Source organism: Bicyclus anynana, chromosome Z (assembly GCF_947172395.1).
Source record: "Bicyclus anynana chromosome Z, ilBicAnyn1.1, whole genome shotgun sequence".
Taxonomy (NCBI): domain Eukaryota; kingdom Metazoa; phylum Arthropoda; class Insecta; order Lepidoptera; family Nymphalidae; genus Bicyclus; species Bicyclus anynana.
This window is the reverse complement of record NC_069110.1, coordinates 3,625,253-3,637,158: the sequence shown is the minus strand read 5'-3', so window position 1 is coordinate 3,637,158 and position 11,906 is coordinate 3,625,253. Positions and strand designations below refer to the sequence as shown.

The 11,906-nt window shown below is 35.3% G+C and overlaps 1 protein-coding gene across 5 annotated transcripts in view; it reads left to right on the top strand.

Annotated features, from left to right (window-relative positions):
* The first annotated feature begins 3,170 nt into the window (after positions 1 to 3,170).
* The window catches only part of LOC112043807 (CCR4-NOT transcription complex subunit 1), a 33,168-nt gene continuing 24,432 nt past the window's right edge, over positions 3,171 to 11,906 (top strand). For 3 of the 5 annotated variants that reach the window (XM_024079406.2, XM_024079404.2, XM_024079405.2), the window contains exons 1-4: positions 3,172 to 3,555; positions 7,635 to 7,850; positions 8,656 to 8,839; positions 8,946 to 11,463. In XM_024079406.2, coding sequence (XP_023935174.1) covers positions 3,454 to 3,555; positions 7,635 to 7,850; positions 8,656 to 8,839; positions 8,946 to 11,463 — 3,020 coding nt within the window. In that variant the 5' untranslated portion in view covers positions 3,172 to 3,453. Of the gene's footprint in view, positions 3,556 to 7,634; positions 7,851 to 8,655; positions 8,840 to 8,945; positions 11,464 to 11,906 lie in introns of all 5 variants that reach the window. The other 2 variants (XR_008252327.1, XM_024079403.2) reach the window with 1 other exon arrangement.

Below are 11,906 nucleotides of genomic sequence, written 5' to 3'. Positions count from 1 at the left end.
TCTCTATTCCCAATGTATTATACTACTCTATGATATGTTCCTTGGTTTACTGCACGGACGTCAATCAGTCAAGATAATACAGTGTTACCAACTCTCCAAAATATTTATCCCTAAAGTTGGTGTCAAAAACCCCTAAAATCGCCTTAATTATTGAGTTGTCCCCCTAAAAAATATAAATTCATAATAATTTAGAAATAATATGCTGTCATATGTTTCAAAAGTCTATATCTGAAGATACAGATTTTTTGAAATCATACATGTTGACAATGAATAAATTTACCAATTTTTTTTATTCGATGAAAATTGCCTCCAATTGCCTCAGAGTGGTTGTAGAATAACGTATTATATGTCGTTAAGTCGCTAGGCCAAGAAAGAAATATTAAAATTATCATCAATTTAAAAATATGAAAGAGTCAAAAAATCCCTGAAAATACCCCTAAAAATTTCAGACCCCTAAAAAAATCCCATTTCACTTATTTGCCCCCTAAATCTGGGGGGAAAACCCCTAAGTTGGGAACCCTGAGATAATAATTAATAATAAAATAATGTTAGATAGTATAGTATTTATCTGTGTATCCTGTGAAAAATGGTCTGTGTATTATCTATGATATTAGGGTTGCCGGTTAATGACGGATAATGGATTTCTGTTTTTTTTCAATGTCAAATTTCTCTTGTCTGTAGCATATTCATTTACTCTTCAGCAAAGAATGTTTAAGTACTAGTTCGGACTATTTTAGTATTTTAGTTGAAGTCGAACGATTTTTGGGCGGTAAATCCAAAAATTGTTCGTACTCGGCTAATATATAACTATTTTAACGTCTATTCACTACATTCTACTAGTAGGGGTTGGCCGGTGAAAGCTAAACACAGATGGAGCCATCAGCGCTGGTGCCTTTATTACTTTTGTCAAGTGGCGTTTTATAGCGGAAAATTCAAAAGATGTAGCGTGTTTGAAACAATTGAAATCTTTGAAATTTGCACGCTATATTTAAAAACCGTTCAGTTTGCGAGTAGAACTTGCGTCACGAGGATTCTGAACGATGTTATTCTATCATGTCTTGAAAACTGACTTGAAATTGTACCGAAATAAATAATTTTTAGGCTTATTTGTTTTGTTAAATATTTATTTAAACCTATAATTATTATTATTGCAATAAGTAAGTTTTTTTTTCAACTTTCCATCTCACTCACCATAAGTGCCCCCTATATTCAAATATTACCTATTGTCCAGAATTGCAACAACTATCGAGGAATAAAGCTCATGTCACATACTATGAAGATTTGGGAGAAAGTGATAGATAAGAGAATAAGAGAGGAGAGTGAGGTTACTCTAAATCAGTTTGGGTTTATGCCAGGACGGGGTACAACTGATGCAATTTTCGCTTTGCGTCAACTGTGTGAGAAATACAGGAATGCACAAAATAATCTCCACATGGTGTTTGTTGACTTAGAGAAAGCGTATGACAGAGTACCCCGTGAGGTTGTATGGTGGGCTATGAACGTGAAGAAAATACCTAGGAAGTATGTTAGAATAGTGAAAGAAATGTATAGAGATGCATGTACGAGCATACGGTCAGAAGCTGGTGTTACTGACAAGTTTCAAGTGGAGGTGGGCTTACACCAAGGATCGGCTTTAAGTCCCTATTTGTTTCTCCTAGTAATGGATGCTCTGACATCAGACATACAGGAAGAAGCACCTTGGTGTATGCTGTTCGCCGATGATGCTGTTCGCGTTTTCTCCGACAAGTACAATTGTCGGAGAAAACGCATCAGAGGTACAGAGCAGACTGGGAAAATGGCAGGAGAAATTGGAAAGTGTTGGTCTACGAATCAGTCAAACGAAAACGAATATTTATTCTTGGACTTTGGCGGTACATCTCAATCTTCCAAAATTGCCTTAAATGGTGTAACCCTACCAGCTTGCTCCGATTTTCGGTACCTCGGATCGCTTTTTCAAAATGATGGCAATGTGGACCGAGACGTGAAAAGTAGAATGAATGCGGGATGGATGAAATGGCGACAGGTCTCAGGTGTACTATGTGACCCGCGAATGCCTCTTAGACTTAAGGGTAAATTATACAAAACGATTGTAAGATCTGTCGTGCTGTATGGATCAGAATGTTGGGCGGTGAAAGGGACGGATAGTAAACGAATGCATGTGAACGAAATGCGTATGTTGAGATGGATGTGTGGGGTGACAAGAATAGATAAAATAAGGAATGAGTATATAAGAGGAAGTCTGAAGGTGGTGCCAGTGACAGAAAAAATGAGGAGTAGAAGGTTAGCTTGGTATGGACATGTAATGCGTAGAGAGGAAAGTCATATTACTAGAAAAATGTTGAATGTGCAAGTGGAAGGTCATAAGAGGAGAGGAAGGTCAAAAGAGATGGTTGGATTGTGTGAAAGAGGACATGTGTGTAAAAGGAGTGGATGATGAGTTGACAAGTAATAGAGACGAATGGAAAAGATTGACATATTTCCGACCCCACTTAAGTGGAATAAGGGTAAGGAGATGATGATGACCTATTCATGATACATACCTGTATTTGGCTCACAAGAATTGATATGTGTACCAAATTTCAACTGGATTGGTCCAGCACATTCGAAGAAAACAGACAGACATTAAAATGTGCGCGAGTGATTAAAAGGGTTCCGTTTTTGTACTACGTACGTTCGGAACCCTAAAATAAAGCACCTTTATATATACCATGGGTATAAAGAAATACTGCTGTAAACGACTGCCCAGTTATTAAATATATATATAAAAAAAAGTAATAGTGTAAGATATTTCTTCAGTAATGTGCATTGGTTTTCAACTCGTCGAACAACTTATCAAAATATTATAAAATAATTAATAGTTCGATGTTACAAGTAAAAGAAAATGACATTAAATTATTATTAAAAGTAGTTAAAATATTTAGTGTTGCATACCAAATATTATTAAAAAGCAGATTTCCTGTGTATTTAATAGTTTTTTCCAGTACAGAACCTCAATAAAATTATTTTAAATTATTTTCTAATTATTTCCATAGAAAGGGCAGCTATTTAGGAACCAGCGATCAAAACGTCACTTTGATGGTAGCCAACCTAGCCAACCAAATTTCGTAAAAACAAAGTTGGCAACACGGGTATTTTACTCTGTGCTAGAAAAATTTTGTGCTTTCGTCATCACTCGGGCTCGCCTCGCCTCCCCCTCGTCTCATTTTAGTGGGGATTGGAAAATTTGAGTGATCGATCGATAAACTATTATTCATAAAAGTATTGGAGTGGTGTGATATAATTATGTTAAATTTAAAGTGAACAATAGTTTAACAGTATTGGTGATGTTTACCTTAGGCTTAATGTTATTTCGCAAAAAAACTGTTAAAGACCTCACGTTTACAGTAGTTATTCGTCAAAAATCCAGAAAGCTTCAAACGTGTTTGAAGCTTTCTGTTTCGGATTAATGGAACTATGAACCTGGACCCTTTAACGTTTAGCTTATCACAAATCAATTATCTCGTTGCTAATCTAAACAAAAAGAACTTTAAGCAGGTCAATCAGGAGTTGACTCAGGTGAGAAAATTCACATTAAATTTTGACTTTGTTTTCTTGCGACGCCATATTGTGGAACATCGATCCAACCTTACATCAAGCAGAAATCAATCAGCAAAAGCAAATAAATGGTTTATCGGTATTTAATATTGAATAATTCTTAATGCAAGCAAATAATTATACATTTACTTACTTATATTTTCTAACAGTTGTATACATTATGTCCAAGCTATCTCTTAACAATTTCTCGTCAAAATGCAGGTAAGTAATTTTATTTTCTAGTGTTAAATTGTTTAATGCTTGTTAAGATTATATTGCAGATTGCTTATTTTATCGTTTATGCTGGGATGGGATGCCTTATAATCTATGAGGCGGAAATATGTTAGCTTATTATGACTATTGTACATCAATGATATTAAATACTGCTAGATGTGTTACTAGCGCACAAAAAATGAGGGGCTTCAAAGAGGAAATTTATACACAACTCAATGTTAATTGTGATCAACAATGAACATTATTTAAACAAATAATACCTAAATATTGTCTACAATGTTGAGTTGTGTGTTCAGAAAGTGTAAAAACTATATATAATAGAATTAAAGATAAAATTGTGCATGTGTGCACTCAGTGTTGTAGCCTGTTATTTTGATCACTTTTTGCAGTGATTTTGTAGGGACATAACCAATGTATAGTATAAAATTATCATTGTTGTACATTGTAGCAGCAGCGAACTGACACTACTGGGGTGGAGTTGATTTTAGTGTGGCAGAAGCAGAGGTGGTTGTTGCGCAATCTAGCTGGTTATTGAAACAAGCTATTGATACATTAACAGTTAGCGGGTTACAACAATACAGTTACTATGTATAGTAACAAGCTAATTGACACACATTGCTTAGATTTGTTACACAGAAATTCAGAATATACGATTATTGATATTTTGCTGTTAGGGTTGAAAAATCAATTCCTTTAATACACAATTTTTAAAACAAATTTGAAATCACATAACTAGGTTACAAATGTAATGTACTTTCAAATGAAATGTAACTTCATCTTTTAGCAAACTAAAGTTGTTGATACACAATAAAAACGATTACGACACTGAAACATTAATTATACAGAGACAGTTTTTATAAACACGCTAGATCATTGATCTCGAACTTTGACTTTGAGCTGTTGAGGTTAATCTTTGTGCAACAATGAACGTTAACGGCTGTCTCTATATGCAAATGATAAATAATTGCCCTTATTAGAATAACACATTTCAAAAACCGCTATTGAAACATGATAACTATACTACAGACTTTCTTGATGAGTACAACATACAGAAGAAGAATACAACAAAGAAATTAGAAATGAAGATAGAAAAACCATACATAATTTAAAATAAATAAGATATGAAATGATTCATAACTTATTTATTTTAAATTATGTATGGTTTGTTACTAAAATGTTATATAAAATGTATTAACCATATCTAATTGTTCTAAGCTTATTAATGAAATTTATTTTTATCAATTTAAGAACAAGTTAATTATAATTATTATTAGGTGTGAAATGACTAGTGATTTATACCCTCATTTTTAATTTGTTAGCAAACAGTACTCATCAAAGGCTGTAGTATAGTTTTGTTTACAAACGAAATAGCTATTACCCACTTCTAGGCAGAAGTAGTGGGTAAAACAATGATATTTTAGACTAGAGATATGGCACTAACGCATCAAAACTGAGGCGGACAAATGTGCATAATTGTCTTAATTTCATTTATTCGCTTATTAAATAACAAAAGTTATTTAAGCAAACAATACCTAAATATTGTCTGCAATGTCGAGTTGTGTGTTCAGTAGGTGTAATAACTATAATTATATACCTGTATACTTAAATACATAATGTAAGTAAACACTAAATTGTGCTTAGTGGAGTAGTTAAATTCAGATCACTTTTTGTGGTGATTATTTAGACACATAACATATCTATAGTATAAAATATTGTTGGGGTACAAGTGATTATATTCACTAGACTAGAGTTCAACTCCCAGATTGTATTAATTGTATGTACTGTATGCAACTTACAGTGCAAGAAAGTTTAACTTTTTTGAGAAATGAGTAAAATATGTAACACAACCGAAGAATTAATGATTAAACTTATTTTCCTTAATCTGATCTTTCTATATATATAAAAATGAATCTTGAATCTTCTTAAGCATAAATTTGAGAACGGCTGAATCGATTTTGCTAATTCTTTTTTTAGAATACTCCTTCAAGTATGAGGATGGTTCTTAAGGAGAGTTATTTTTGTTTTAGGGTTTTTTTAATGTCATTTGTTTCCAAAATGTTTTAATATGTTTATGTATGAATTTAAATGCAGTGTAAACTCTATATGACATCACTAAAGGGACTGCACATTTTATGGCGTTTTAAAGATTTGTGGTAAAATGGAAAGAAGAAAAATGTATAAGTAAAACTTTTTTGTCAATACATAATGAATGAAATGCTATATAGAGTATAATTTTATGGTAGGCAAACTGAACCAAACAAAGCCATTTAATGTTGAAGCTTCAGAGAGTTTGTCTTTAAATCAAGTGATGTTACTTGGAGTTTACACTGTATATATGTTAGCTAGTATAAATTGTTGTTTATTTATGTACTAAGAGCAATCAATGGCCAGACACCTTACTTTAAGAAGGCTGAAAATTTGTTAGCCTATGCTCCTGCAGAAACCAATTATGGAGTTTGGAGTGCAGTAGCTTTGCAGTGTCCAAGACATTCAACCGTCAACTTGTAACTTTCAAACTACATATACTGAGATTTGTGTGACTATTCGCAGGTTCTCTTTATCTAATCAATACATGCACAGTGATTTTATTTTGTATTTTATTTCTATTGTGCAGTCAGCTGCTTTAGCTATCAGCAATTTGCTTGAGAGTACTTAATGGCACAGTGATTTATGATTTTATTTTAGTAATCTATATACAGTGTAAACTATATATAACAACACTAAAGTATATACATTTTATGGTGTTATAGAAAGTCGCCGTTAAATGTTTGAAAACTATTTTGTCAATACACAGTGATTTTCTTCTTTTAAGTCCATAACTTGCACTTAGGTCATGGTCAACAACAGGCTCACGTGCAATTCCAAATTGTAAACAAAAGAATGGATTTCTTAAAGTTGTTTGCATGATAGCGACATTTGAGTTTATTATGGGCTAGGATAATAAAGCAACAATAAAACATACACAATTGTGCCGTTTTCAATCAATTGAGTGACGTTACATAGAGCTTACACTGTATATATATATATCAGAAGAATAATCCTTCTATACAACTCTTGTACCAAAGAGAGCATGTTAAAACATCAGCTCCAGGCACAATCTTAACATATGTTGCTGGATATTTAATACCTGTATCAAACATTACCCCAACCTTGTCCCATCTATCCTAAGTCTGTGAACCTGTATTGATGCAGTGTGGTGGGCTTAAGCTCCAAATTTGCCTTTATTGAGTTTGTGCCCTGCAGTGGACCTTTAAAAATAATGATAATAATGAGATTTGCTGTGTTGTGTTCAAAATTCATAGTTTGAATTTTGCTGTGTTGTGCGCTGTGTGCATTGCGAAATAAAAATTTTAAGTATCATTTATGTTAAAAAAGAAAGAAAAGTTCATTGTTTCATAGCCCAACCCAGAACTCTAACTCTGGACCTCATGATCCAAAGCCAAAGAGGCTAATTGCTGAACCATAGGCAGTTCCTGGTATAATTTGTTAAAATGTTCCTTTACAGTGTGCCAATTATATTAAACAATGTATGTCACTTTATGTAGTAGATGTATTATTGTGCCAATTTTCAGCTGCTTGTGCTATTTTGCTACACTTGCCAATCAGCTAAATTAATACTAACAATTGTTCAATATACCTATGAATTGTGTTTTCTATGTAACATGACACCTTTTTACATTGCTAGTATAATATTAAACGTAATAAGAGTAAAGAGAGTTTCAATGTGATATTGTATTTCAAATCTACAATAGACACTTAAGTTTATAGCGGTTTTGTTTAACATAATGCTTCATTTTAATTTTTAATGATCAATATATTGGATTCAGATTATCAGTCTCTATGGCTTGGAGGCAGAGAATCAAGTATTGAGGAGCCTGCTTACTGAGGCAGTAAAGACTTCGTGGGATAACGATCGTCCTGGGCCTGTTAATAGTATACACGCAACCCTCTTAACGCAATACCTGTCCTGTCTACTCAACCATCCGGCTAAGTCTACTGTTGTCTGCAGTATTATAGACAACCCATCCAAGTCTGTGCAAAAGGTTACTATTTATTATATAAAATATTGCTTCTTTAATTAATATATTATATAAAATATTGCTTCTTTAATTAATATATTATATAATACAGTCAAACAAAGCAATGCAGGCGACAAACATGAGTTAATCATGAGTCTTGTGCAAACTCTTAACATTTTGTTATTGAACATTTAAAAAAATTTCAAGATATATAGGATGTCCTGTAATTAGCATAACATACTAGCTACAGAGTGATAGCTGACTTCAAAGCCTTCTAAAATAACCCAAAACATGGTAGCCAAAATTTTAGGGTGTACAGAACACAAAAATCCTTTAACAAAAAAACCTTCGGTACAATTTAGTTGTGCCTTGTGTTGGAAAATTGCTAATTACAAAATGTGTGTGTTGTGCTATTAATGGGACAATATACTTAGAGGAAGTATATCGTTTTTATATTAGTACTCCAAATTGAGTACAACAAAAGAATTATACTACAGCCTTACTTGATGTGAACTGTTTGCCAACAAACAAATTGGAAATGAAGGTGGCATGTCATGTCATAACTTAGGTTTTTTTCATGAAATGTTCTATAACTAAATGTTCTAAGCTTATTAATCAAATTTATTTTCATTAATTTATGAATGAGTTATATAATTATTATTAGCGTAAATAGCACACATAGAGTATGGCTATCAAAGTATATAGCCTACATAGCTACATATAGGCCATGTATTTTAATAAATAAACACTGTTATATTTGAAGCTGTTATATTTGCTATAGCAATAGATGATTGAAGATTTAAGAAATACATATTCAGTCTGTTTTCAGGCCTTAAAACCCACCAACACATTACTTAGTCGAATTGCAAGATTGCTGAAGTTCACTACAGCACAGGATGTTGCCTTCTCGTTAGTTCTGAGAAAAACCTCGCCAAAGCCTGAAATAACATCCTTTGCTAAACAACATCTCAAGAAGCGTTTTTTGGACTTTGTACAGTGTTACCTTGATGCAGGTATAAAAAAAACTCATTGACTGTTTGTATTGATTGAATGGTTTTAAAATGTGAATTGCATGAACATTTTCTTACTAGATATTTAATTCTATTTTTTTCTATTCAGAACGTGGGCATCAAGTGGAGCGTGCAGGTCTGCAGGAGTGCAGTCCTGAGGTATTACAAACTCTATTAACGAGTCTCGCGTTCGAGAACTTTCGGTTAGCGGCCGTTACCAAGGATTTGTTTCTAAAAAAATTGCGAGTAGACTTTCCGCGCGAAGTAGTGCCCATTGTGCTCGCTCCGCTCTTGTATCCTGACGATACAAGCACACCACTCGAGGAAATGACGACGTCCGATGACATGGCGGCTGCCATGATGGACAATTCTCTCGGAGAAATCATCCGAGAGATTGGATACTCCTTTACAACATCTGTAGAGGACTGCAAAAATAACATGATAAACTTTGGGGCGCGAGAGCCGACAGCCATCGATATCGCTCGAATAATATCGATGATGGTGAGGTTTCATGCCACTCTGCAAGAGGGTCCTCTGATTCAAACACCAGGGAATTTTTGGATGAATCACGAAACTAAGAAAGAGCCTGTTCCACATGGCCATCCAGAGACATGGAATGCTGAGGTGTTTGTGCAAACATTAAAAGAACTGGCCTCTAATCTTAATTGGAAGGAAGTTATTCTTCAGCTTGATCACCCAGAGTTTGTAGTACCGGACAGACAAGGGCTAAGCTTGCTCTTCACGATTTTGCGCTTGGGTCTCCAGAGCGCCGGCTACCCTGCCAATATATTCCCAGTAGAATATCTGTGCCGACGATGGACAAACTTAGAAGGCCAAATGAGTCTACTAACAAACATACTCAAATATCCAGATATATTCAGTTTTGCTGACCATCCATTTCATCCAGTGTCGATTGACCTTTTGAAATCTGCTCCTGAAATAGATAACAAAGAAATATCCACATGGAGATGCCTCTATTTGGTAGAACTTTTACTGTATGCGTCAGAGAGAGGATATTACATGCAAGTCCATGAACTCTTCAAGTTCCCATTACAAAACTGCCCAGACATATTGTTATTGGCATTACTGCAAATCAGTCCACCCATTACAGTATTTAGACAAGAGTTGCTGACAACACTAATTCCCATATTTCTTGGCAATCATCCCAACTCTGGAATAATTTTACAGCATGCTTGGCATACGCAAAATCCCAACATCAAACCTATTATAATGCATGCGATGGCAGATTGGTACATACGCGGGGATTGTGATCAATCCAAGTTGTCCAGAATTTTAGACGTCGCGCAGGATTTAAAGGCGCTGTCGTTATTGCTAAATGTTCAATCGTTCCCATTCGTAATAGATTTGGCCTGTCTAGCATCAAGGCGAGAGTATCTCAAACTCGACAAATGGCTCACTGACAAAATCAGAGACCATGGAGAAACCTTTGTTTCGGCTATGGTGAAGTTTCTGCAACGCCGATGTCCTCCAATGCTTGGAAAAGCTCCAGAGGAGCAGCTGCCCAAGGCTGCGCAGTTGCCACCAGAAACTATCGGAACCATGTTAACCTGCTTACAACTCTGCATACCCAATGTGTTACAAGAGTTACAAGAGGCAATATATAATGTAATAGCAAGTTGCCAAACATTGATAATGACCAAGACGAGACCAACTATTGCTGGAATTGCGCGTCCGCATACAAGAGTGTTGGAGACTCCTTTCAATCCTGCACTGGGAGTAGGGGGGCAACTGTTTACACCTCATGTGGATGCTATTGCAAGCTTGGCGCCTAACGTTGCCAATTTAACGCTAGGTGCACCTGCGAACACTGCGTTTGCCATGCCTGGAACCTTAGGACCATTGGTTGCTGCACCTGGGTCTCCCTCGCGACTTCTCGGTGCCGGGCCGAATAGCCCCTTCGCCATAATGCCGATGCCGCAACACCCCACTGTTGCAAATATGACAGCTCTAGCAAGAATGCCTCCAATGCCAGCAATGGACAAACCACGCCTGCCAGAGCCGATACATTTCCCAGATATAATGCACAGTGTTTCAAAAGAAATCGAAGACGAAGCTAATGGTTACTTTCAACGAATTTACAATCATCCCCCACATCCAACTCTGTCTATAGATGAAGTGTTAGACATGCTAAAGAAGTTCCAAGATTCGCCCAAGACCCGAGAACGAGAAGTTTTCTCGTGCATGCTACGAAACCTGTTTGAGGAGTACAGATTCTTCCCTCAATATCCCGATAAGGAACTCCATATCACCGCACAGTTGTTTGGTGGGATAATAGAGAAAGGTTTAGTTCCCAGCTATGTGTCTTTAGGGCTGGCCTTGAGATTTGTGTTGGATGCTCTCCGCAAACCTGAAGGATCTAAAATGTACTATTTTGGTGTAGCCGCTCTGGATAGATTCAAGTCACGTCTGAAGGACTATCACAAATACTGCGAGCATGTTAGGGCCATTCCACACTTCAATGAGTTCCCGCCACATCTTATAGAATACATTGAGTATGGTCTTCAGAGTCAGGAACCACCCACAAAGCCACAGGGTGCAGTCCTGCCTGCAAGTCTTGCCGCCATGTTAAACCAGACACCAGTGGTAACAGTTTCAGCACCTTATAGGTAAGTTAAGTTCACCTGTACTACGAGTATGTTAATTTGCCTTTGGTTTAAATCTGTGGGAATATGGAGATAAATTACAGTTTATAATGAATTTTCAAAATTTTTTTATTAGGTTTAGAGATTACCATCCCCAATCTCATGAATTTTAGTTATTTATAACATTAGTATAAACATAATAAAATTCAATGAAATTGGTAAAATATTTTCAACTTGAATATGGATTTAATTTGTTTTGTCGTTCATCAAGTTTCAAATTAATTACTATTATTACAATATTTACTATAAAACCGTAAATAGCCAAACAATTTCTCTGTTATTCCCTGCTTCAAATTGAAATAGTAAATTATTAAGGTATTAATAGTTTTTCTGTCAGCTAGCAGCAGTAGCTCAGAAAGTAATGACAGGAGATACCCTGCTACTTCTACAACATTGCTTTACTATGA